Source organism: Adiantum capillus-veneris, unplaced genomic scaffold (genome assembly GCF_014529385.1).
Source record: "Adiantum capillus-veneris isolate H3 unplaced genomic scaffold, ASM1452938v2 Hic_scaffold_293, whole genome shotgun sequence".
NCBI lineage: Eukaryota > Viridiplantae > Streptophyta > Polypodiopsida > Polypodiales > Pteridaceae > Adiantum > Adiantum capillus-veneris.
In genome coordinates, this window is record NW_028221415.1 from 55380 (window position 1) to 82624 (window position 27245).

Below are 27245 nucleotides of genomic sequence, written 5' to 3' on the forward strand. Positions count from 1 at the left end.
CAATCAAAAACCTTTGTATATAGCTTGATCAAAGGTCTCTCATCCAAATCCTTTTCAATTGGTCCTGCAAGTAGTCAGCATTGCCATCATTCTAGAACTTTGAGCTTTCAAAAGTAGAGAGCAGAGCTGCAAACCGAGCAGCAGCAGATTTAGATATATGTAGATATTCAAAAGTTAATGAGTATAATGACGGGTCTTTGATCGCTCGCTGCTGCTGCAACCTTCCCTCGCCATCGCTGACCTCCATCCCCTCCTCGCTTAGCTTCCCCCCTCTTGCCAACGTGCTGCCCACCCCCCCGCGCCCTTGCCTTCAGCCCACCTCCTGCCCTGCGCAGCCGCCCCCTACCCCCCTGCATCCTGCCCTGCTCGCTCCCTCCCCCCCTGCCTGCCGCCTTGTCCCCTACGCTGCCCTTACCCGCCCCCAGCGCATTCCACTCCCCCCCCCCCCCCCCCCCCCCCCCCCCCCCCCTTTTTCTCCCATCCCTCTTTTGTCTTAGCTTCTCCTCTCTTGATGGGCCCGTCTCAGGCTTGTTTCTCGCCCAACGTTTCAGTAGGAGTTCGCCCCCTTTCGCCTTCCCCAGTAGTAGCAGACACAGATGGAGGCTTGTGCTTCACCACAGAGGGACTCAGATGAACTCCCCTCGCCCAACCCCGCCAAGCCCACCATCCGACTTGCTTTGTCGCCATCAGAGCAAGCGAGCCTTGTAGCAAAGGTGGAGCACCTTCAGGCCACCTCTGTTATCTGCAAGATTATTGGCAGCCATCCCAGCAGAGGCGAGGTGCACGACCTCCTTCAAGCACATCTCCTTGTAGAGGTGAGAAAGAACATCAACATACAGCTTCTCGGGCAGGGATACTAGAGTTTGAAACTCCCAAGATGGCTGCCAAGGTCATCCCGATGAGCCCGTTGGCCATTCGAGCGGTCAGGGCTCACTTTCGACAGTGGCGCCACGGGTTTGACCCAGCTTCAGATGTTCTTGGCGAAGGCCTGTCCGCACACAGGCTCGTACCTCTTCAAAGCCTGGTGACCAAACAACTGATAATTCGCTTGGCTTTGGAGGGATAGCCCTACCTGAGGACACCACCACTGGTGCAGACCTCTCCTTTTGCGTTGGTCCCTCGCAGGCTGACGAGTTCTGACATTCGACGATGGTGGGACTTCTTCAACTACGGCTTTACCCAATTCCTTGGCAACCCATCTTGAGGCAACCCGGTTTAAAGTACACTTTCTCTTTCTGGACGCCAGAGGCACCAAGGCTCTAGACATAGCAGTTGGCTTCTCCTTCCCGCTGTGTGGCAGAGATCACATGGAGTGCACTCTGCATACAGTCCCAGATTGGCCCCAGGTGTAGACTCTAGAGTTTTCGCACCACACAGGGACCTCGGAGTGACAGACTTGATTCAGACACTTTGGCCACTGGCCAAGTTCAGTGTGACACCACCCGATTCAGCTAGATGCAGACACATTGTGGTGCACTTCTTTGCACACACTCAGAGTGCTCCTTGCTATGTATATTTGTACATGAGGATTATTGGATAGAGGATGTAGCCCTACAGACTGCACGCTCTTCTTGGGCCTCGGTTGGACAGGTACTTCAGACGCCTGTCTCGGGGTCGCTCGGATGCAGATTACTCCCTGTCAAAGCCGGCCTCAAGATTTGCGAGGTTGGCTGTTGTAGCAGCATCGTCTTTTCTCATTGATCCCATTAGGATTGTCTCATGGAATGTGCACGGTTTAGGTGGATCCCACTTACACCGCCAGAGGGGTCGCTTGTGTCAGGAGCTTCAGAGATGCCTTGTGGGTTGTATGATAGATATACTTATTCTTCAGGAGCATCATCTTTGTGAGAGTCGTATTCGGCGTTGTGGTCAGATTCTGCGTGGCCGCTATGAGACCTTTTGGTCAACAGCTTTTGGGCCTGGAGGCATCCAGGGAGGTGTATGTATGACAATTGCGGACTCATGGCAACAGGCCATTGTGGCAAGAGATATCATTGCGCCAGGTAGGGCCCAATGGGTTACTATGCAGGTTCACGGTAGCCTCATGGGCTTCTTGAACATCTATGCGCCCAACCAAACGAGTGCATGGGCTGAGTTTTGGTCACACATTGTGGAGTCCTTGCCTCATGCAGCGCAGTGGTGTGTTGGGAGGACTTCAACATGTTGGAGGACCCCTCGGATAGGATTGGATTCAGCCACGCTACCCGTGCACGGGGCTGAGTTGGCAGCTTAGGAGCATTTATGTATGACCTTGAGATTTCAGAATGTTTGGCAGCTGCAGCTCACCCCTCAAATAGCCTCTCTTTCATCCAATCCTATCCGAGGGGTCCTCCCACATGTAGAAGACCCCAACACACCACTGCGCTGCATGAGGCAAGGACTCCACAATGTGTGACCAAACTCAGCCCATGCACTCGTTTGGTTGGGCGCATAGAATGTTCAAGAAGCCCATGAGGCTACCGTGAACCTGCATAGTAACCCATTGGGCCCTACCTGGCGCAATGATATCTCTTGCCCACAATGGCCTGTTGCCATGAGTCCGCAATTGTCATACATACACCTCCCTGGATGCCTCCAGGCCAAACGCTGTTGACCAAAAGGTCTCATAGCGGCCACGCAGAATCTGACCACAACGCCGAAACGACACTCACAAAGATGATGCTCCTGAAGAATAAGTATATCTATCATACAACCCACAAGGCATCTCTGAAGCTCCTGACACAAGCGACCCCTCTGCGGTGAAAGTGGGATCCACCTAAACCGTGCACATTCCATGAGACAATCCTAATGGGATCAATGAGAAAAGACCGATGCTGCTACAACAGCCAACCTCGCAATCTTTGAGGCCGGCTTTGACAGGGAGTAATCTGCATCCGAGCGACCCCGAGACAGGCGTCTGTAGTACCTGTCCAACCGAGGCCCAAGAAGAGCGTGCAGTCCTGTAGGGCTACATCTCTATCCAATAATCCTCATGTACAAATATACATAGCAAGGAGCACTCTGAGTGTGTGCAAAGAAGTGCACCACAATTGTCTGCATCTAGCTGAATCGGGTGGTGTCACACTGAACTTGGCCAGTGGCCAAGTGTCTGAATCAAGTCTGTCACTCCGAGGTCCCTGTGTGGTGCGAAAACTCTAGAGTCTACACCTGGGCCAATCTGGGACTGTATGCAGAGTGCACTCCATGTGATCTCTGCCACACAGCGGGAAGGAGAAGCCAACTGCTATGTCTAGAGCCTTGGTGCCTCTGGCGTCCAGAAAGAGAAAGTGTACTTTAAACCGGGTTGCCTCAAGATGGGTTGCCAAGGAATTGGGTAAAGCCGTAGTTGAAGAAGTCCCACCATCGTCGAATGTCAGAACTCGTCAGCCTGCGAGGGACCAACGCAAAAGGAGAGGTCTGCACCAGTGGTGGTGTCCTCAGGTAGGGCTATCCCTCCAAAGCCAAGCGAATTATCAGTTGTTTGGTCACCAGGCTTTGAAGAGGTACGAGCCTGTGTGCGGACAGGCCTTCGCCAAGAACATCTGAAGCTGGGTCAAACCCGTGCGCCACTGTCGAAAGTGAGCCCTGACCGCTCGAATGGCAACGGGCTCATCGGGATGACCTTGGCAGCCATCTTGGAGTTTCAAACTCTAGTATCCCTGCCCGAGAAGCTGTAATGTTGATGTTCTTTCTCACCTCTACAAGAGAATGTGCTTGAAGGAGGTCGTGCACCTCGCCTCTGCTGGGATGGCTGCCAATAATCTTGCAGATAACAGAGGTGGCCTGAAGGTGCTCCACCTTTGCTACAAGGCTCGCTTGCTCTGATGGCGACAAAGCAAGTCGGATGGTGGGCTTGGCGGGTTGGGCGAGGGGAGTTCATCTGAGTCCCTCTGTGGTGAAGCACAAGCCTCCATCTGTGTCTGCTACTACTGGGAAGGCGAAAGGGGCGAACTCCTACTGAAACGTTGGGCGAGAAACAAGCCTGAGACGGCCCATCAAGAGAGGAGAAGCTAAGACAAAAGAGGGAGGGAGAAAAAGGGGGGGGGGGGGGGGGGGGGGAGTGGAAATGCGCTGGGGGCGGGTAAGGGCAGCGTAGGGACAAGGCGGCAGGCAGGGGGGGAGGGAGCGAGCAGGGCAGGATGCGGGGGTAGGGGGCGGCTGCGCAGGGCAGGAGGTGGGCTGAAGGCAAGGGCGCGGGGGGGTGGGCAGCACGTTGGCAAGAGGGGGAAGCTAAGCGAGGAGGGGATGGAGGTCAGCGATGGCGAGGAAGGTTGCAGCAGCAGCGAGCGATCAAAGACCCGTCATTATACTCATTAACTTTTGAATATCTACATATATCTAAATCTGCTGCTGCTCGGTTTGCAGCTCTGCTCTCTACTTTTGAAAGCTCAAAGTTCTAGAATGATGGCAATGCTGACTACTTGCAGGACCAATTGAAAAGGATTTGGATGAGAGACCTTTGATCAAGCTATATACAAAGGTTTTTGATTGGAAGGTCTTCGATCAAAACATACAAACTTAAGCATTTTTCATATAATTTATTTATACGCAAAAGTTATTCGTCCAAAAATGGTTATTTGGCATGTAGGATGAAATGGAAATTTTTGAAGTGCATGGCTGTATGTTTTTTCATTGTGAAGCCAAATAGTAAATTTGGACCTATTTATTTGATCTATCAATGCATTCCAACATCATACTACACAGCAGTGCAGGAAATTACTTGGTTTACGTATGCTTGAAAATGTAGTACACTATTTGGTGGTTTACAACACATAATCAAGGGGAACTGAAGGATTGAGATATGTGTGCAGTGGTTTGTAACTTTTCCAATAGTTTAATGTGCTGACAATGATCAGTTGAATTGTTAACCACATTCATTGTCTGATGAAGCTGTGTGGAATAACACAAACTGTGGTTTTGCGCTCAAATTTAAAATGGGCCTTTTGAGAAGAAATAATCAACAAAATTCTGTGGTGAACTCAATGGTATGGATATGTCCAAGGACAAAAGTGTATCACAACGTACGAAAAAGAAAAGGAATTGCTTTCTTTATTTTGAGATGCAGAAAATAATATTTGAAGGAGAACATTTAAAAAATCTCTTTGTCTCAAACCAGGTGCCTTAACAGCTCTGTTGCGATGGCCAACTCCTCCAGAAGGGTAAGATGGCTTGACCATTCAAACTGGCTTCATGATCTACATGCTATTGAGAATTACTTTATGACTTTTATATATGCTCTGATATTTCTTTATTTGGCAGAATGGAAATGCCTGTGATTGAAGTTCAAAAGTATGGAGTTCTGCTGCTGGCAAAAACTGTATGGTAACCACGTTACTCTCACTCTTAAAGACTAGCGTTGTTACTTGAACAAAACTAAGTGTTTTGCTAGAGAGACTACTTTTTTGTTTTCATAGAATGTTGATATGATTAACTTTCTTTCCTTACTTTGTAGTGTTGTGAGCAATCCTCTTAATCATCACAGCTGAGCCCAAAAAAATTATGTTCTAGTTATGCTCCCTACCATAATTCTGTTCAGTTATCTGGGCCATTGAATAATATCCTCAACAAGCTGATGATTAAAATTTCAGAAGAAAGAAATCTACAAGTTTGATGTTGGCCAAAGTTGAGCAACATTCTCAACCATCACAACAGAGCCCAAAATATTTTCTGCCCTCTAATCATCAATCTTGGGGCCTTTGGGAAAAATAAATATGTTCTATAAAAAGCTCCCTTACTGGCAGAGACCTCGGTCCTCAATATAAAACACAAAGTAAGGAGATCCTTTTGGAGATTTAAATAACCAAATGAAACAAAATGAGTGCTTGTAGCTCTGACATGTCTATTAAGGTTCAAAAGATATTTCTGAAGCTCCCAAGGGCCTTTCTTAAAGCTATTAGTCAGAAGAAGATTCGCAGATTACCTCCCTTATGACCAATGCCAGCAGTCAAAAGATTATCGTGTAAACTTTCTGACGAGGGGTATAGCTGAAGTGGAAGGAACATCTCAGAATAATTTATAGTTCCTCCTGTAAGAGACAAAGCACCTAAATCCCATTCTACCCAAGGGCCACTCCCACAGTCAGTGGTGCTATCCCTTTCATAAGGGTGCAATCCCTCTGAGGATACAGTGCCATTCCGAGTCCAGAGGCTGATCACACAAGCAGAGACTGCTGTACCCTTCATAAGGGCTTATCCCACAACAAGAAAGGGCTCCTGTCCAAGAGAAAGTTTCCACCAAAAACTTTCCGAGTCAAGAGGCTGATCACACAAGCAGAGGCTGCTTTACCCTTCATAAGGGGCTTATCCCACAGCAAGAAAGGGCTCCCGTCCAAGAGAGAGTTTCCACCAAAAACGAAAAGCTTCATTGGCCAACAAATCTCTCTTTCTCTTTCTCTCAAACCTTTTAATCCTACCCAATTTTACAATGGATTTGCATGTCATTATCATTTATGGAGATGATGTTTTAATTGTGCAAGTGTTAAGATAATTCCATAAGCACAATGGGGTAGAAAGACATAGAGAAATATAATGGCCAAGGCTTCCACACTTGGCATACAAACATGAGGGGCTATGTGATGAAAAGGGACCTATGGTCTCTCATAAAAACCTCTCTAGACAAGCAACCCAAGCTAGATTTCACTCAAACTAGAGCAAGCAAGTGCTATGCATACTCATCACAACACTTAATAGCAACTATTTGCACTTTATAGATGAATGCACAAGTGCTTATGAGGCCTAGAAAGTCCTTGCAGAACTTTGGAGCTAGGGCAAAGAAGGTAAATTAAGCTTGCGGAAACAATTGTACAATGGAGGAAGGAAAAGACATTGCAAGTTTTGTCAATAGGCTTAAAAGCATTGCACTACTTGCATGCATCAAATGGGAAGTACCAGAAGATAAAGTTGGAATACCCTTAAAGAGAGCTTCTTTGTACTCTCTCATGAATAATGCAAGTTTATTTTCTTTGGATTATCTTCTATGTGTACTTGTATACTCCTAATCATGAATTCTTCTTTGCACTATCCTCTCTAATCCATCATGTCCTGCATCAACCCCGCTCCCAAACTGCTACCACAAGAAACACATTCCACCTCAAAGGACTTCTACAAGTCTGGAAAAATTAAAGCAGTTCCACTAGTCAACTTTTGCTTGAGTCTCTTAAATGCTGCAACTGAAGTAGGTCCCCAAGTGAAAGATACGCATTTTGAGTACGGGCATACAAAGACGAAAAATCTCCGCAAACTCTCCGATACTCATAGTAAGAACACAAGCCCAAGAAACATTCCGCGAAGGTGGGCAATTGTGAATAGCCTCAACCTTGGCCAGATCCATGCTAACAGCCTCGTATGTCGCGCATAAAGAACTCACTCTTCCTCCCATTGATCACCATTGTGTCCCTTGAAAACTCATGCTAGATGCTCTCCATGCTTTGCTTTGAACTTGGAGAAAACAATGACATCATCAAAAAATGTGCTCACATACTGCATATGCTGTTGAAAAATCTGGTCCATCATCCTGTTGAACATTGCAGGAGATTTAGTGAGCCCAAACAGTACAATTGGAAGGACTGTTAGGTGTAGCGGAAGTGTTGATGGTGAGAGCCCAGGATGAGTGCTTCACAGGTCCACAAGGATTCCTTTTAACTTAAAAGGAGACGTGCAATGGATAGAGAGAAGAGAAAATAGAATTGTGAGTGTTCCGTGAGTGCGAGAAAGAGAAAGAAAACTAACACCAGATGGAGTCCCAAAACCCCCCTCTAAGGGTCCCCCCACTCTATTGCTAGAGTGGTATTAGCTTTAGATTGCACAAATGCAGGTATAACGATGCTGATGTTGATGGAATCATGCACTAGGATGCTGGGTAATGATGGTATTGAGGAGTTGAAGGGCTCAAAACTGAAAACTCAAAAGGAACTGGCTGAGATTTGCAAAACGCTGAGGTCTGGGCTGATCTACTAATGGAAACGCCAAGCGAGGAGGGTGCTGGTATCGATGATGATGCGAAACGCTAGGAGATGAAAACACCAGAGGGTGGAATGCTGGATGCTAAAGTGGTACCTGAGCAAGTTTTGGCACATAAAGGATAGAAAAGTTAAAGGACAGGTTGCAAGGCACTACTTGGTGAAGTTCAAGAACTATCCACCCATGGATGCAAAGTGGATGAAAGAGTACGAACTGTCAGAGTCACCAAATGTATTACAGCTTTACCTTGAAGCCTTTGGGTTACAACCTACCTATGCCCCAACCCAGCATGTGCAAAGGAGGGGTAATGATAGAGCTAGCACATCAAATGTACATATGAATTCAGTGTAATAGATGGAATGACACGTATGAAAGTCTCATTAAGTCACTTGTATCTATGTGCTACGACCTTTCTTGCTGATACATGCGACGATAAAAGAGTGCTAACAACACAAGATCATTAGTAGCGTGTATTTTGGAAACGCTGGCTGCTGGCTGAACTCTGCAAAAATGCTGGATGTTCCTGTTGAGAAAACGCTGGCTGTCCTTTTCTAAAACGCTGGCTGAATTGGGCGCTTCTTCCTTCTTGCTCCAAGTGCTGGCAGATGGTTCCCTTTATAGGTGGGGATTGGGCCTTAAGTAATTATTAAGGCCTAGGTAGGGCAACTGTCCACCAGGATTTCTAACAAATAAATCATAAAAATGATTATTAAAAAATAATAAGTCGAGGGGTCCAAAACTCGGTGAAATTGTCGCACATCTGCCCATCTGCCCATCTGGAAATTGTCGCACATCTGCCCATCTGGAAATCCGATCGACGTGCGGTCTGGCACGTCGGATTCCTCTAACCTAGAACTACATGCTCGTCATGCCAGATGCCCACCGTAGTGTAATAACATCTATCAAAACGTGTATACAAACCATTTATGCAAGAGGGTTCCAAACTGGAAAAACCTAATCTAAGGGATTTGTCCGGACATGCAGGTCCTGCGAACAGGCTCACAAATTTCCTGTATTAATCCTCCTAGGATTCTAGAGATCCCTATCTAGGAAGAAGGGGAAAATTGGCTCTGGAAGTCGATGAAGTATGTCCACGTGGCGCACAGAGCCATGTGCACGTGACATCCCCTCTTGCTTAAGGTGAGGTACCGGTACCGATCTGCATGGCCTCCTTGTATGAGGGTAATCGATGAAGAATTGCTCGTCCACCCATGCCGCTTCATGTGTCCCTCGATCCTTGAATTTTAGGAAAAATTGTCGTGCTTGCTTCTTCGTGCCATGCTTGAATCGATGCAAAAGGATCTGTTCGGACTCCATCACCTCGGCTTCATCAACAATCTCCGGTTGGTCCTCGTCAGGAACGCTCCTCGGAGGATCACCTTGAAACAATTTAAGCCAAGAAACATGGAAAACATTATGCATTGTCCAAGAAGATGGCAAACGTGATTGCATGGAAACATCATTTACCTTTTTGACGATTGGAAATGGACCATACATACGAAAAGAGAGTGTAGGACACCTCTTACCAACTTGCTTGAGCCGTTGCTTCATGATTCTTAAATACACCCAGTCACCTTCCTTAAATGAGACATCCTGTCGATGCTTATTAGCATGCCTAGAATAGGACTCTTGAGCCTTGCTAAGCCGAAGCTTAACACTCTCGAGTATCACCGCATAGGTTTGACTAACACAATTAGCATCATTAACCTTGGAAATGACCTAGTCAACAATGATTGAAAAGGTCGGCCAAATGCAGCCTCATATGGAGTGCGATCAATAGCACTAGAAAAAGAATCATTGAGGACAGCTTGAACTCATGGCAAATATTGCTCCCCACTTAGATTGCTTATCTTGCACTTATGATTTGAGAACATCAAATGCCAATTGATTGTAAATTTTAGTTTGTCCATCAGACCGTGGATGAAATGCAGACGAAAAATTCAACTCAGTGCCAAAATTTTCAAACAAAGCACGCCAAAAACGGGATGTGAACTTAGTATCACTATCCGACACAATAGACTTGGGTAGACCACACAATGGATACCAATGCTTGATGAACAATCGTGCAACATCTTGTGTAGTAACATTAGCCTTCCAAGGGATTAACATGCAAAATTTGCTAAACAGATCAACAATGGTTAGACATTGCGTGTTTCGTGCAGACGTGGAAGGAGGTAAATTAGTTACAAAGTCCATGCTAATGTCCTCAAATGGTCCGTCAGGGATAGGCAACGGCATGAGTAGCCCTTGTTGCTTACCATGAGGGACTTTAAACCTTTTGACACACAACACACTTAGTAACATAAGCATACACATCCTTACACATCTTTGGCCAATAGAAAAAACGTTCAACCTTTTCTAATGTAGCATTAATACCCCTATGCCCACCTGTCAACGCATCATGTGCGTCATGCAAAATGGGTGCTCGGTGAGAAGACAACACACACAAACGGTTCTTGAAGAAAAGCCACCCATCACGAATGAGATAATTGCACGGACCTTGTGCATTCAATGCTTGTAACCAATGCATTTCAAACTCAGAACCCATGTAATTGTCTTTAAGATCATCAAAACTAACACCTTGAATAGAAAGAAAAGAATGAGACGAGAGAGAGAGAACTTGTCCTTTCGTACTAAGTGCATCTGCAACAGGGTTAGCTTTTCCAGGGACATACTAATCATACCACCAAACTGCTCAAGACCATCATGCTTGCCTATCACTCCAATGTGCACCAGGCATAGATTGAAGCCATTTAAGTGCTTGGTGATCTGTGCGAACAACAAACTCATACCCATAAATGAAATGCTTCCAATGCTTTAATGCATGAATGACTGCGACACATTGTGATTGATGAGAAGCGTGTACTTTTCCCAATCACCAATGGGCTTAAACATGGGAAACCACTTAATGCCCAAAATGATCACATCCTGCAAGTTTAGAGACTACAAAACGACGAGTAAATTGAGTTTGTTGAACAATTAAATTGACATCATTAACTTCGTGAGAGAGAGAAGCGTCCATGCCTTCAGAAAATCCTTGCACCGGGATGGTGGGGATTGAATTTGTCTGAAGACGTGCACGTTTCACAAGAGATTCACTTATGACATCTTGAGAACTTCCAGAATCAAACAACACAATGACCCTTTGACCATTAACATGTCCATAACATTTTATGAGTTCATCCTCTTCGAAAGTCCTCTCCTGCTTAGCTTCTTTATCTACCACACTCATGGCATTCACCTGAGGGGTAGCGTCAGAAGTGGACGCAGTAGAGATTTCCTTTTTAGATTCTTTCTTAGGACACTCTTGTTTCATGTGACCTACGATTGAACAATGGAACACCTACGTTCTTTTGCATACAATGCTTGTTCTTCTGTACTTAATGAACCACCTAAAACCCCTTGGGCAATCTTTTCCTTAGGTGTAGTTGAGGCTTATCAGATTTTCCTTTATCCTTATCCTTAGATTTATCGCCCTTAGATTGAGATTGAGTGGTAGAAGTAGATTGAGAAGAATTTGGAGAGTTCTTTTTATTGTTGCCATTTCCATTAGAATTCTTGTCCTTTTCCTTAGACGAGTCAGGAGAGGAAGGAGTACCATTACCTGAGGCCATCTTAAGCTTACCCTTGTTGTGCTTCATCTCTTGGCGTTGAGCCAAGCGGATTGCTTCTTTCAATGTCTTTGGATCACCCGCCTCCACGTCAAACTTGATCGAGTGGTCCAATCCAAAGAGAAAAGCCTCTAACCTCTCCTCATCCGATTTTCGCAATTGTCCACCTGGCTGTGACACACAGTTAGCATACGACATCACCGGTTTACCTTGTTGAGACAAAGCCAGAAAATCCTCCTTTAAACGCTTCAAGTACTGTGGAGGGAGGAAGCAAGTCTTAAGATCCTCCGCGAACTCCTCCCAACTAAGCTCTAGAGGGGGAACGAGGTAGGACTCGGCATAGGCAGCCGTATGGGCCACCTCTTGCTTCTCCATCCATTCATCCTTCCGAATGATGGCATCATCCGTGAGATGCATGGAAGCCAAGAGAACCTTGTTATTTTCAGACTTTCTAAAAACCGCAAAATAGGATGTAAATTGATGCAACCACAAGGAAATGACAATAGCATCCATCTTACCGTCATACTTACTGAATGTGATCTTCTCGGGAATTGGATCACTGGTCGTCCGTTTAGCAATGATTGCCTCCGCGATGGTCTTGGCAAGCTTTCCATAATCGGGCTCCGAAGATGGGGGATCGGGTCGCACCGCCAGGTGGTGATGAGATCACGCATGGAATCCCTTGCCAGCCGACGAGCCTCGGCTTCGGCCGCCAATCGACGCTCCTCACACTCCGCCGCTTCCACATGCTCTTGTCGCTGAGCTTTGTCTTGCCGCATCATCATCTCCATCATCATGCGCATCATAGCATCCATGGGATTTGATGGTGAAGGTGGAGGAGTTGAGGGAGGGCTTGGAGGATCCATAGGTGGCACTTGCTCGCCTTCTTGATTTGTGGAGGTATTCATACCGCTACGAGTCTTGACCATGCAAGGATTTCTCCTCTTGTTTCAAGGAGGGTCGCAGACTAATCCTCGGGAGACTATCTACCCCCTCGTCGGCGCACCCCGCATGCAACACCCGTATACAATTGGTTGCTATTTTCCGACGCTCAAGGTGCACGGCTCTACGCGCAATGGTAGGCCTGCTACCACGGGTTGATTTGCACTTCCGATGTGAGAAGGATGATGGGCTGAAAACGCAGATCTCGACGAGGCCGATGATGGACAGCAATGGAGCACTCGATTTCGGCGAGGGAATTTTCCGAGAGGAGGGATCAATGGCTGCCGAAGTACTGGACCGCATCCGTCAATGGGAACCGGTACGGATCTCTTGCACACCCGGCGAGGGATGGGCTGAAAACTGAAAAACGTAGGGCTGATCTGCTGCTGCTGCAGCGCTTGGGCTGGAAACCAAAAACGCTGGCTAGTATGGCTGAGAATTGCCGGCGATGGGGCTGAATTCTGGAAACGCTGGCTGCTGGCCGAACTCTACAAAAATGCTGGATGTTCTTGCTGAGAAAACGTTCGCTGTCCTTTGTTAAAACGCTGCTGAACTGGGCGCTTCTTCCTTTTTGCTCCAAGTGCTGGTAGATGGTTCTCTTTATAGGTGGGGAATGGGCCTTAAGTAATTATTAAGGCCTAGGTAGGCAACTGTCCACTAGGATTTCCAACAAATAAATCATAAAAATGATTTATTAAAAATAAGTCCAGGGGTCCAAAACTGGGTGAAACTGTCGCACATCTGCCCATCTGGAGATCCGATCGACGTGCGGTTTGGCACGTCGGATTCCTCTAACCTAGAACTACATGCTTGTCATGCCAAATGCCCACCGTAGTGTAATAACATCTGTCAAAACATGTATAGAAACCATATATGCAAGAGGGTTTCCAAACTGGAAAACCTAATCTAATGGATTTGTCCGGACATGCAAGTCCTGCGAACAGGCTCACAAAATTGCTGGTACTAATCCTACTAGGATTCTAGACATCCCTATCTAGGAAGAAGGAGAAAACTGGCTCAAGAAGTCGATTAAGTATGTCCACGTGGCACACAGAGCCATGTGCACGTGACACTGCCACGTTCAACAGAATGATGGACCGGATTTTCCGCTCGCATCAACAGTTTGTTGGGATGTTCTTCGATGACATGATAGTCTATTTGAAGAATGAAGAGGAGCATAGGCGTCACTTGATCATTGTGTTCGAAGAGCTGCGCTGTCACAGGTTACTTGTCAATCCTAAGAAAAGTGAATTCTTTTTGGAAGAGATCCACTTTCTTGGCCACATAGTCTCAAAGGATGGTGTCATAATGGATCCCGCAAAGGTTGAAGCTATTAAGACATGGCCAGACTTGAAGACTATGCACAATGTCAGAAGCTTCTTGGGATATGTTCCTACTAAAGAAGGTTTATCAGGAATTTTGCAGAGATAGCATCACCTCTTCACGCTTTGCAAAAGAAAGAAGTCACTTTTAGATGGACCCAAAAAGAGATTTCAGCTTTTAGTCTCTTAAAGGAAAAGTCGACTTTAGATCCAGTAATTGTTTTGCCAGATCTCAGGAAGTCATTTGTGGTGCAGTGTGACGCGTGTGGCAGTAGCGTCGGAGCAATGCTAATGCAAGATGGACGGGGAGTAGCTTATGAAAGCCAAATTTTGCAAGGGCCAAAGAAGACTATGTAAGTCTATGAGAACGAGCTCTTGGCCGTGATTCATGCGCTTTCTAGTTGGAAGCACTACCTCATAGGTGAAGTCCAAACAGGCCATCAGACCTTGCGATACTTCTTGACACAGTCAAAGCTATTCGAAAAGCATATGTGATGGGCAAACATTCTTTCTATGTTCCACTTCCAGATTATGCATGTGGAAGGCAAGAAGAATGTTGTGGCTGATGCGTTATCAAGGAAGCCACAAATTTTAGCTGTGTCAATTCCTTATCATCATGAGCTGGATGACATGAAGGAACAATATGCTACAGATGAAGACTTTGCAAGAATTTTTGAGCAGTTGCAAGAGGGGCAACATCATGAGCACTACCTCCTCAGAGATGATTTTATGATGATGCATGGCAAACTTTGTGTCACTAGGCCATTGCGACGTAAGGTCATGGAAGAGAGTCATGTCCCACCGTATGCAAGCCATCGTGGTATTGATTCGACAGTTAAAGCGTTAGAGTCATTCTTCTATTGGCCTACCTTGAGGAGAGATGTGGATGCCTTTGTGCGAGCATGCATGATTTGCCAAAAGGTCAAGTTTGACAGGCAAAAGGCACCGGGCCATGGGACTTCATCTTTGAGCTTGCAAAAACGCCAAAAGGTAATGATGGTATATACACCATTATTTGCAGGTTCGGCAAGCGGGCCCATTTCATTCCTGTTAGAAAGAAGATAAAATCTGATGAGATGGCACGTTTATTCATGTACAATGTGTTCAAGTATCATGGGATGCCACAATCGATTGTAAGTGATTGTGTTCCTCGCATGACAAGTTTGTTTTGGAGAGGATTATTTGAGAACATGGGCACTACGCTCAAGTTCTCGTCTTTGTTTCATCCACAAACTGATGGGCAGTCAGAAGAGGCTAATTCTACTGTCTTGGATCTGCTGAAATGCTATGTGTCAGATAATAAGGGCAAGTGGGAATAATATTTGCCTATGCTTGAGTATGCGTGCAACAATATGGTGCAGTTGTCGACTGGCAAGGCACCTTTGAAGATTGTTGAAGGCGGCAAAAAAGTTCCTCCCATTTTGCATACAAAGGATAAGATCTTTGAGGCAGATCGATATGTTGAGAACATGGATGAAATGTACAAAAAAATTAAAGTTGCCTTGGAGAAGACTCAGGCAAAGCAGAAAAAGGCTATTGATCGTCACCGTCGTGAATTGCTGCTATCACCTAGTGATTGGGTTTTGTTAAGGTTTGAGAAGGCAAGGTTAAAGAAAATGAAGGGCAAGGAACGGCTGTTTGCTAAGCTCAGCATGTGTTACTATGGGCCTTTTCAAGTTCTTGATAAGATCAACGATGTGGCTTATAGGTTGAAATTGCCTGACGCGTGGAAGATTCATAATGCGTTTCACGTGAGTCTTCTAAGACCCTTCGTGGGTGATGTGCTAGAAGATATGCCAGATGAGGATCAGCCAGAAGTTGAGGAACTTGATGAGATCCTGGTACCTGAGCAAGTTTTGGCACATAAGGATAGAAAAGTTAAAGGACAGGTTGCAAGGCACTACTTGGTGAAGTTCAAGAACTATCCACCTATGGATGCAAAGTGGATGGAAGAGTATGAACTGTCAGAGTCACCAAATGTATTAAAGCTTTACCTTGAAGCCTTTGGGTTACAACCTACCTCTTCCCAACCCAACATGTGCAAAGGAGGGGTAATGATAGAGCTAGCACATCAAATGTACATATGTATTTAGTGTAATAGATGGAATGACAAAAGTATGAAAGTCTCATTAAGTCATTTGTATCTATGTGTTACGACCTTTCTTGCGGATACATGCGATGATAAAAGAGTGCTAGCAACACAAGATCATCAGTGGCGTGTATTTATGGTATGCAATCGAGGATGTTTGCGATTTCAAGAGGGGGGTATATCACGAGGATGTGGCAAGTTATGTCACGAGGACGTGGCAACTGCTAACTTTAGGTGTTGGTTTCTTTCCAATGATTTTTGTTTTAGTTTTGAGACCCTCTTTTTGAAGTTGCAAATGGTCGGACATTGTATGGCCAATGTGAACGGTAGTTTTACCCGCAGACGGGAAGTTGGTCGGCACTGGAACTCGTAGAGTAAAAGGATATCTAGGCTCAGTTCAAGATCATGTAGGGCCCCCCGTCGCACTTAGCAAGTTGGTGGATACTAGGAAATGAACTCAATAAAGGCATAATGCCAAGGTGGGTCACCAAAGGAAAGTACCGGACAGCTGGGCCACATTGCATTTTTGGATGCGGTCCCAGTGGAAATAGATGGTCAGATGACCAATGGAAGTCCAACGGAAGCATCCCCTAAAGTTTAGGGAACTGCTGTTTTGGACCATGAAATCTGTTCACGTCATTACCTTCGAAATGACAAGGGGAACATTTTAGAACTCTATTGCAAAGTCAACTGGGCAACCAGTTGGGTGATTTTTAAGTGGGAAGCCCAAAACGGGAAATTGCTTGTAAATGTGCCAAGTGGCACCTTTTCGTGCACTTTCCTCATGCAGAAGAAGGTAGCGCTGAATTTCTAGATTGGAGAGCTCTTTTGCAAGTTTTTGTCACAGGTTAAGAGCTATTGACTGGAAGCTTTCCCTCTCATGTACAGTGTGGTGCAAGAAGTCATGTCCTCCATACCTCACACTGCTCTCTTTCTCTCCCCTACGTTTAGCAATGTGATGCCCCACAAGAGGACTCTTCATTTGACTCATGTACAGCTGGGAGGTCTTATGCGTTTTTGCTGAGGCAAGAGCCTCTCTAAGCAGGAACAGGACTAGCTGACTGTTGCTCCAAAAGCAGGCACCGGTGAGGGTGATAACCTCACCGTACAGGTTCGTTTTCAGCGTTGGTTATGCGCTGAACTTGGACTGTTTTTCAGCCATACGGATGCCAGATCCATTGGGAAGAGTGCCCCACTTATAGAGGACAATTCAGGGACTGTTTAGGGCTGAAAACAAGGCAAAAACCAGTAAATACAGTGTGCTGAATTTACTGTTTTTGGGCAGAAATGAGAGGGTTTATGTCAGTGGAAGTGAGTGCCTGCAGGGGAATTAGTTTCGGGCAAGTTTTATGGCTGTTATGTTGCCAAAATTTTGCTAGAACATGTGGTATCTAGCTGGATACAAGTAAAGAATTCCCAGGACTCTTCTTTGTAATTTACTCTCTTAAAGAATAAAGAAATACCGAAAGGGGTGTCAATTTTGGGGCCTACAGGTTGGCGGCGTCTGCTCGGAGCATTCTACTTTTGCGCCTGTGTGTGCTTTTAAGTATTAATTCCATCGCAGGTTACCTTTGCAAAGTTCTCTCTGTGTGTGTCTAAAGTAAAGAATTTCAGGTGAAAGCCAAAGTCTACCGCCCTACTGGCCGGTTTCAACAACTCTCTTATGACCTATAGCCAGAGGTTTTGAGACAAGTTTTCACTAGTGATGCTACGTCCCCAGACATTAGGGTGGGTGCTTGAGCTATGTTCAGTCAAATGTGAACATGGCCCTATGGTTAGGCGGTTAAGGAATCATATAAATAGGACCCTAATCTCATTTGTGAGCTATCTTGTGTTATCAGAAAACTTGGACTCTAGGCCTTTGGAAGTTGGTAGCTCTACCCACACACCCGTATTGGTGTGGGCTTGGTGGTATGGGACACCAGCCCATGTGGTGGAGGCTAGCCTGTTGGCTGCAGGCTCCCAGGCTCGGGGTGGGGGGGGCGCGTATTGGCTCTATGGTTGGGAGGTGAGCTTGATCATTGATGTCCGCTCTCTACGCTTGTCATTGCGTGAGTATGGCTTGTGTCATGTCATGTGTGCAGGATTGATCCTACGAAGGACTACTAGGGCATGTTTCCACCAATGTCTAGGGATCTTTACCTCCTCATATGCCTATCTACTTATTCCTGGATGTGAGATTTTTTGCTCCAATTTTTACGCCTTTTGCTACTTCTCCTTGGTCTTCTTTGATGAAAGGTGTTTTCCATACCAGGGCTAATGAGAATCCTATTTTTCCTAATCCTCCTATCTATATTGTTCCTTCTACTTTACCACCCCCACCCCCACCACAACCTGGACCCTTTTATCCTCCTATGCCAGGACCTTATCCAATGTATTTGAGTTATTTTCCCTATTATCCTCCACCCATGCTGCTTGGCCCCAAATTATTCAAAGATGATGGTTCTACGTAGTTGTCTACTTTCTGTGGTGTTTAGGATCGACCAAAACCATTATAGTTTTTCAACCAATTTGATAACAAGCTTCATTACATAGAAGACTACAAGCTTTCTCAAGTTGATGGATTTCTAAAAGAAAATGCTTTCCAATGGTGGAGTGCCCTTATAGCCAAACCTTATGCTCTCAATACTTAGTCACAATTCAAGTGTGCTTTTGCCAAAACTACCTCACTCTTGCTTTCGAGTTAAGAATTCTCTCTGCCTGGAAGGAGTTGATGATGTACCCTATAAAAACCCTTGACAAAAACAATCAAAACTTTTGGGATGCTTTCCTTTTGGCTTCTATCTTTAAGGATTGCAGTTTTGCGGATCAGTGCGAGAAGAATTGTCATGGCCTTCCTTCTCTATTACGGGGATATTGTCTTAACAATCAAAGTTTCTACCATGCAAGAGCTTATGGATCATGCGACAATTGGCTACGAGATGATGATTAGCAAACTTACTTTCACAAATGATAAACCTGGTTCTAATAATGCTCCCCTACTTCTTACTCGTGCATCTTTTGATACTAACCGTCAAACTGACAAGCTTTTCAAACTCTGAACTTGAATGCTATGCAAAGGGAAGCTTTGAGGAAGAATAATCAGTGCCATCAATTTTTCCAAACAAGACATACTGTTTGTACTTGCCCTTCTTTATACCAACCTAACTTGTCTTCTAACCCTCAACCTAGCAAACGTCCTAAACCCTTTTTTGGCTCAATTTTTGACATGATTGTTACTTTGTACCATAGTGAGTCCCAAGAACTTTGCACAGCTTGGGGACTTGTGGAAGGTGGAAAAACTTTTATATTCTTTGATCATGGAGATTCCGAGAGTTTCCTCTCCATACGGTGTACATTTGGCAGAAACTATTGGCATTGACTTTGCCCAACTTGGTGATTTTCTTCAAAGTGAACTGGCTACAAGTGAGATGACACTAGTTTCTCGCTTCATGTTGAATTACAAGACAACTGTGGCACAGTGGACTTCCACATCATGAAGCTACCTCTCTCTGATGTTGTTTTGGGCATGGGTGGAGAGTATGGAGAGGCCCTTGGTATCTAGGATCTCTCGGCTGATCAGAGTCGAGGCCTCCTTGCCACATAAGATTGTTGGGTTCAAGCCCTGTGGTCTAATCCCGTGGGAACATGCCCTTATGGCATGCAGGAAAGCTTCAGTTATTTGCATGGCTAATCTCTTTTATATGTAAGGTTTCACACAAACAATCAATAACATATAGCGTGCTTTTTACTTGCTATGTCGAGTTCATCTCCCTTCCTCACCTCGCCATGGCTTCTCCTTGTCGGCTTCATCCGCCATAGCCACACTAGCCTAACACTGGTATCAGAGCCCAGACGGGCCAAAGCAAGGTGCTCTTAGCGCTGGCAAGCAATCCTGGGAAAGCACAGCTTAACTGCATCTCAACACGCTGTTGAAAATCTGGAGGTGACAAGTGCTCTAGGTAGGCAACAATTCTATGTGCATCTCAAGAGGCTGTGTGAATCCTAGGCGGGCAGGAGTACCGTCAACATCTCAAGACGCAGGCGCAGACTATCGCTAAGTGAAGGCAACAAGGGCGTTTCAAAACGCTTGGTGCAGAAAGCTAAGCCCGCAAGGTGTTCTTTGTGCATAGCTTCTCAAAACGCTACAAGGCAAAGCATCTCGAAATGTTGTTCGCAAAAAAAAAGGCACTGCTTTTCAAAATGCAATGTAAGGCGGTTTTGCTGAGCTTGGCAATTTCACAGCTTTCTAAAACGGTGTCTTGTATAAGTCAAAGCATCGATGGTACTAGGCAAGTAATGACATCTCAAAACACAGTCAAAGCACTTGGTATAGGGCAGCATCTTGAGACGCTCAAAATTCTGGTCTGTGACTTGCAACATCATGTCAAAATGCATGCAAGAACAAAAGGAAATCGATTGGCTACATCAAGTACTTGAAATGCAATTGGCGGTGCAAGCGACCTAACAAAGGGCTTCTCAAACCACTATCCGGCATGGAAAAGATTCAAGTATCTGCAAAGCAGGCTCTAGCAATAAGGCAACTACTACAGAACATGAAGATTTGCTTCGAGAATATGGTACAAGGCTTTGCAAACTATTTTTCCAGTTCAATGTCATAGTTATTGTTCAAGGATTTGTCTCTCGTTAATACAATTACATATATATTTCCTGTCAAAAAGCCTTATTGTAGCCTATAAATTGTCAACTATTGCTATGATAAAAATTTGTACAGTCTATAGACACTGCCACACATGAGTGGTAAGACCTCCCAAAATATCAGTTTTTTGTTCAAGTCCGATTTTGTTCTGCTTCTCATGAGGTTATTGGGTACACCTTAAACCCAAGGTTTGGCAGTGAACCAAAAACTCCATTTGTTGGTAGCTAATTTTTCAACCTACACCCTCTCTATTCAAGGGGGGTTCACTATCATAGCACCAGGTTATGGATACACCAAAATCCTTGGTTGTGAGAGAACCTAAAGGCTAAAACTCACGGTTGACGAGTTCACCAAAAACTCGAGGTATCATGAGAGTGGTCTGTCTAGTTCGGGCTTGAGGGGGGGGATTATTGGGTTCAAGCCCCGTGGTCTAATCCCGTGGGAACATGCCCTTATGGCATGCAGGAAAGCTTCAGTTATTTGCATGGCTAATCTCTTTTATATGTAAGGTTTCACACAAACAATCAATAACATATAGCGTGCTTTTTACTTGCTCTGTCGAGTTCATCCCTCTCTCTCTCTGCTCTCGTTCATATGCCATGGCTTCTCCTTGTCAGCTTCATCCGCCATAGCCACACTAGCCTAATAAAGATCATTAGAGCGGAGTTAGTAGTCCCCCCTATGGAGATAGAGGCGCTGGTACACCTGAAGATGGTCGACCTATGGAAGTGCAAGAAGCCCAGGCATGGCAGTTTGTAGGCAAATGACGGGGGCATTGAACAGGTATTTGATGCAGTCAGGAGACAAGTATACCGAGATGGAGCACTTGCTAGTGGAAACTGTCAGTGTTTCTTCCTATCACAGGTGGCAGGAGCAAGTGTTTATATCACAAGGGTATGTATGTCAAACATGGATTTTAACAGACCAAAGAAGGTTTTCAAGCTCAATTGATCGAGATACCTAGAACTCTCAAAGATGCTTCGGCTCACTGGTGGATAACAATTGCAACTTCAAGTTAGCAAAGATTGTGAGGCCATCGTCTCGGAAAATGGTGGAGTTTTATGGCATATTGAGCTCAAAGCAAGTGGTCGACCATAGGTATGATCATCAACTTGACTTGAAAGGGCGATGGTTCTTTCATGGCAGCGAGACGGGAAGTTAAGCATGACTCCTTTAAAGTGGTGGAGCTCGGGGATCAAGGCCGTGCTATGGGTGTACAGGCAGTGAGGTCAAAGGGGAAAAATAATGTTTTTTCTGACCTTCGACAGTTTCATAGACGTGGGAAAGGTAGCCAAGCAATTTTTTTTTGAATTTTTTAAAGTATTGTTTTTAAAAAAAATGATACCAATATTGCGTGCATGACAGCGGTTTCTAAAAGTCTGCTGTAGCGGAAAAGGTGGTGGAGCTCCATCTGCTCGAGAGATCGTAAGTTGCATGGGGAGAAGGGGCCGTAACCAAGGAAAGGAGGGCCACGGGTGCGTTTACAGCGGAAGGAGCACTGCATGAAGGGGAGGGTAGTGTGCACGAGATGGGAACCAGGTCGAGGGTTGCATGGCCGCCAAGACTTGAAGAGCATAGCATGGCATGAGGGCCAGCGAGGGCCTGTGTATGAGCAGTGAGTTGCATAGGAAGGGGTGTTGAAGGTCTGCAGGGGCCAAGAGGCGGGCCGAGTACAGGAGGAGAGCAAAGTTGAGTCGAAGGGCATGCGCCACTGGGTAGCACTGTGGCGTTGTAGATTCTGAGGGGAGCGTAGAGGGCTGGAGTGGAGGGATTTTGTTCCAGAAGCTGCAGGGGTGGCTACCGAAGCCAGGGAGAGAAGGATGCTATTGGATGCATAGCATATGAGGAGAATAGGAGGACGCATGCAGGCGAGGGAAGACATGTTTAACTGAGCATTTGTTTTAAGATAGAAAGACGGGGAGAGTTGCACGTTGTGGGTGGCCATGAGCAAGCAATGGGAGGCATTACTGTAGAGGGCTGAGGTGTTGTCGGATGGAGGTTGCCAGAGAAAAGGATTGCGGCCAATTGTAAAATTGACTTATTCCATGGGATCGAGAGCTACAGAGAGCAGATGATGTCGAGGGCCACCTAGCCCTGCAGTAAAAGGGGGCTGCAAATGGAGAAGGATAGAGCCGCCAAGTGGACAGAGGTTTTGCCAAGCAAGAGAAGCCGTCGAGGACCAAGTGCAAGGAGGATCAAGCAGCACGAAGCATCACGCTATGAAGTCGGCGACTATCGAATTCGCCATCATTGTATTTGATTGGGTTTATGTGATACATAGTTGGTTGTGGTTTTTTGTCGAGTTTGCCGCCAATATTATCTGCCTCGTGTCTTTTGCCGTATGCCCGTGGTAGCGGTGGCTCCGGGATTGTGTGTATGTGAGCAGAGAGGGAGGTAGAGAGATTGGGCGGGCTTAGTGTGTATGGTTGTAGATTTGGTGAGGGTACTATGCATTAGAAGGTATGGATGTGTGTTGTTGAGACAATTATGCTTGGAATTTATAAGTGATTGTGTGTAGTCGGTGATGCTCCAAGGCGAGTCTGGTAGTAGAGCTTTACAGAAAAGTGTGCGTGTGTGTGAGTTTCTGTGTGGTTAGGGGTGCAAAATCCATCCTCGGCTATAGAGAGGCAGTGTAGAGTGTGTTGGGTTTGTTCCTACTTCCCCCTTTCCATCGCTTACCATATCAGTTTCCTTTATGCATAGCTTATGGGATACTACCAGAGACAGATATGCCAGGTTGGCACTTGAGTCCTCCAGAAAATTAGCTTTACAGGGGGACACATCATGCTGGTATCCAGAGATGTCATCATGGTTCCAGATACATGGCTTCAGCATGGGCAGCTTGCCTCACTTCTAGCTCTTGATGCACCATCGTTGTCTCTTACACGGATGGAGATTACTAGACTCGTTCGCTAGGACGACCTGACCCAGTTGGACACCAGGAGGACATGGATAGAGCCGACACAGGAGTTGGGCACGAAGATAGATTCTATAGAGAGCATCTTCTCCAACTCACAAGGGATGGGTTTGTGATTCGACCCAGCTATATGGATACACATCTATCTCATGGGTTACGGTGTGCCATTGATCAGATACGGACATCTTCACATTAGCTTGAGATTGAGACTGGTAGATCCAGAGGGATACCAACAGCTAGCTGGATATGCCACCTATGCCATACAGAGCCAGAGACCGAGACACATTATGTATGTCAGTGCACAGTGTATTACGAGATACGGGGTCTCTTCCATTGTCTATTCAGAGAAGGCTTCGGACCCTTCTCAAGAGTCATGAGCTATCAAGACCAGAGATGTGTTGGCCTGTATCTACTTGAGTTACACAGACATAGAGATAGTTTACTAAGGAGATTTCGAGAGAGATAGAGAAGCAGCCACCACTGCAAAGCTCAGCTCATACTCACACCCGCGGTACTCTCATTGACCGAGCATTGGAGCTAGGGAGATCGAGACGCCCACGACTAAGGAGAGGAGCTTCACAACATCGGCGGAGACTACAACAAAGGATTCGAGCCATACTATCTCGACATCTAGAGTACACATGAGGATGGATTCATCACCCATTGTATCTTTCTCTTGTATTGGGCACCCATTGTATCAATGATGATCACACATACCCTACACAGTTCCAGCTAGTAGCACTTATAGATTCATTTTAGCATCTCCTTTCTTTGTACTCAGACATGGTACCAGATTCACAAGTTTGTGAAACGGATTGGTCTCATAGGTCATTTTGGCCTTTTGAAGATGTTAGTATATCATTTCATTTCATCTCTCTCTCTCTCTCTCTCTCTCTCTCTCTCTCTCTCTCTCTCTCTCTCTCTCTCGCTCAGCCTCTTACAGCGTAAATCTGGACGCAAAACACGAAGATTCTGTACCGATTAGAGATGACGTGATAGCTTATCTACAGATCAAAGGTAGCATGGGTGATTGTTTACACTGGGAGTTTTTACAAGGTTGACTATTTACACTGGGAGCTTTTAACACTTATGCTTAGATTTTTGAGTTATTGAAGCAGTTAGACTTACAGCCTATGTTTTGAAAGTTCCTTTTATAAGGCCAAAGTGCCTTCAAATACGAGGACAGAACCCCATTTAAGGCGGATCATCAGTGCGTGGTCAGCAACAATCTCTGGAGCGGAACTACGCCTCTGTCGTCTACAAGTGCAAGTGTGAAAGAATGAAAGCACATATCCCCCACATTGACATTTCATATGCCCACACAGTGACATACATGTCATGGATTTTGCATAGAATGTGCACAGTTTTCTAATGACATGGTGTTTGTAAAGGGAATTACATGTTTAGAAGCTTACTTTGGATTGAGATCTAACAGGTTGGGATAGTGGTGCACATTTTATACAGTCCTTTGAGTTTTAAATCCTTATCATAAAAAAGTCTTGTCAATCTTTACGTACATTTTCTTACAGAGCATACCATACTGCATACCGTGCTGCCCAGTATTGTTCGTAGCGGACACATGGACCTACCTTGCCTAGTTCTATCACTAGGCCCACTAATGGTGGACATTCATGGGATGTAATATCTAGTCAGTAGTATGCATGATGAAGTTGATGTTTATATTTTCTTGTGAATGACTACCATGAGTCTATACCTTGCACATGGGTGAATTTGCGCTTTTTTCTAAATTCATCTAGGTAGAAAGTAATGTGCACTTTTCGTTCATGTTGGTTTATTCCAGTCTGCAGCCAATCAACCTTTAAAGTTTTCTTAACATCATAGTTTTTTTTGCAGATAGATCAGTATATCCATAGACTCTTGGTCGAGGAGGACGCAAGCAAAGATGAAACTAGAAACACTCTAAACAGATGCGAAGCTGCTGGGGTATCTTTGTACAAACAAGGGGATTTCTCCAATTCAAAGTTGCCAAATGTTCAATCATACCTGATAAAAAAGGTTGTCAATGTTGCTGACGTTTGATTACTGCCAGTGACCTTGAGCTATCCAACTTTTTGGTCAAAATCTCTAGTCAGTTTCTAGAAGTCCTTGTTATTTTCAATTGTTTCTACAGACATTATACATTGAACTTTGATACACTTTTAGGTTGGCTTGTTTCCAGACGTGTTTGAGCATTTGGCAAATATGCATTTGGAACGAGGAGATGAGGTAGCCAGAACTGCCTTTATAGCTTCCGTTTTAACATTTATGGCTGTGAAGGTGTTTAATTTGAGTAATTACAGTCAACTTGTTTAATCTGTTTGGTCTGCTGACTTGAGGGGGTTTTTATGGCGAAGGTGTCAGCCTTGATCACTGCGGAGTTCTATGCCAATAAAAAGCATTTTCCAGGTTTTGCCCGACCTTTTGTATTCAATGCAAAACTTATGCTAAAGTGAGTGCCTTCTTTTAAGTAAACGAGTTGAATTTCTAGAGAACTCAGCTTAAGACTCTATCATGATTATGCATTTATAACTACAATCAATACCCTTCGTACCCCTTATTGACCTGGTATGGAAAAATTTGATTAGTCAGTTGCCATCATCGTTGACAGCATGGTACATCCAGTCATGGTTTTATCATAGAAACGATAATATTTCCTTGAACACAAAACATGTAGAGTGGGTCGTGATTTGGAAGCAAAGGATGCTGCAAAAGTAGCTTTGAAGTCTCCTTGGTGGACTCTGGGATGTCAATACGAGGTTTTACTTTGTCCATGGAAAAAACTGTCTTTATGATTTATTTTGTGCTCAAACTGACAGGTGGGGTTTGAATAATTGATCATGTGCTGTATATAGGAGATAGCCAAGCTAGCTGGATGGGGAGATGAACAAATTGAGTATATGAAAGAGAAGGTTACAGAAGAAGGGAAAAAGGAAGAACTGCACAAAGGGAAACCTCTTGCCCAGGTTTGCACTTCAATCATGTTTGTTTTGGTGAAGGTGAGAATAATATGAATTCTAGTCTACTAAAGTGGTTTGGGCCACGATAGTGGCTTTATGCCTCATTCCACTACATTTGCTCTAAGATCCAGTATCTTCAACAAACAAAGAACATAATATATCGTGAAGGTCATAGACATATGGGAACATTTTGGTATATCGTTTGCCTCCAAAAATTGCAAATTAGAAAAGTCATGCTCATCTAAAAATAGTAAAAAGCCACTAGATGTTTTGTTCCCGAGAACAAGATCCTTCCATTAGTTAATAAAACTGCCCATAGGGCTACAATCACCTCTACTAGAGAGGGTTACATCAAAACCAAGGGGAGACTCTCCCAATGAGAAAACAAAATATGTACAATGGGGGTTTAATCACAAAATGAGAGGAGGAAAGAGCCACATAGGTGGACGGTAGTGCCATTTGGGTACACCCTAGACCATGGTGAAGAAAGGCCCTAGGCGCCAGAGTCGCAGGAAAGCCTCTCTGTGCCCCCGCATGCGATCGGAGCTGCCCTGGAGTCTCTCCAACTGATCCCTGAGAGTGTGAATCAAGCTCCCAACACACCTCTATCTCACTGCACCACTCTTGGGGGTAAGCTTTGTGGCAAGCTGGAGTGTAGCTCGACCCCCTTGGATCACTATCATCCTTTTGGTGGAAGCCAACTCAAAATGGAGCGCAGGGCCCATGATAGTGGACCAGGCTGCAACACCCCAAGTGTACTATCAAGCTATGGAAAGAACCGGCATCAGCCAAAGAACTCGAAGCCAAACCTGCTGTGCCATGGGGCAGTCC

The 27245-nt window shown here is 45.2% G+C and overlaps 1 protein-coding gene across 1 annotated transcript; it reads left to right on the forward strand.

Moving 5' to 3' along the window:
• Positions 1-596: 596 nt before the first annotated feature.
• On the forward strand, positions 597-26483 carry LOC147417271 (protein IN CHLOROPLAST ATPASE BIOGENESIS, chloroplastic-like). Its single transcript, XM_086507738.1, has 9 exons — positions 597-815; positions 1832-2003; positions 5096-5138; positions 5239-5296; positions 25312-25473; positions 25621-25683; positions 25812-25906; positions 26132-26213; positions 26310-26483. The coding sequence occupies exons 1-9, from the start codon at positions 597-599 to the stop codon at positions 26466-26468; spliced, it is 1053 nt and encodes a 350-aa protein (XP_086363864.1). The 3' UTR covers positions 26469-26483.
• Positions 26484-27245: the final 762 nt, after the last annotated feature.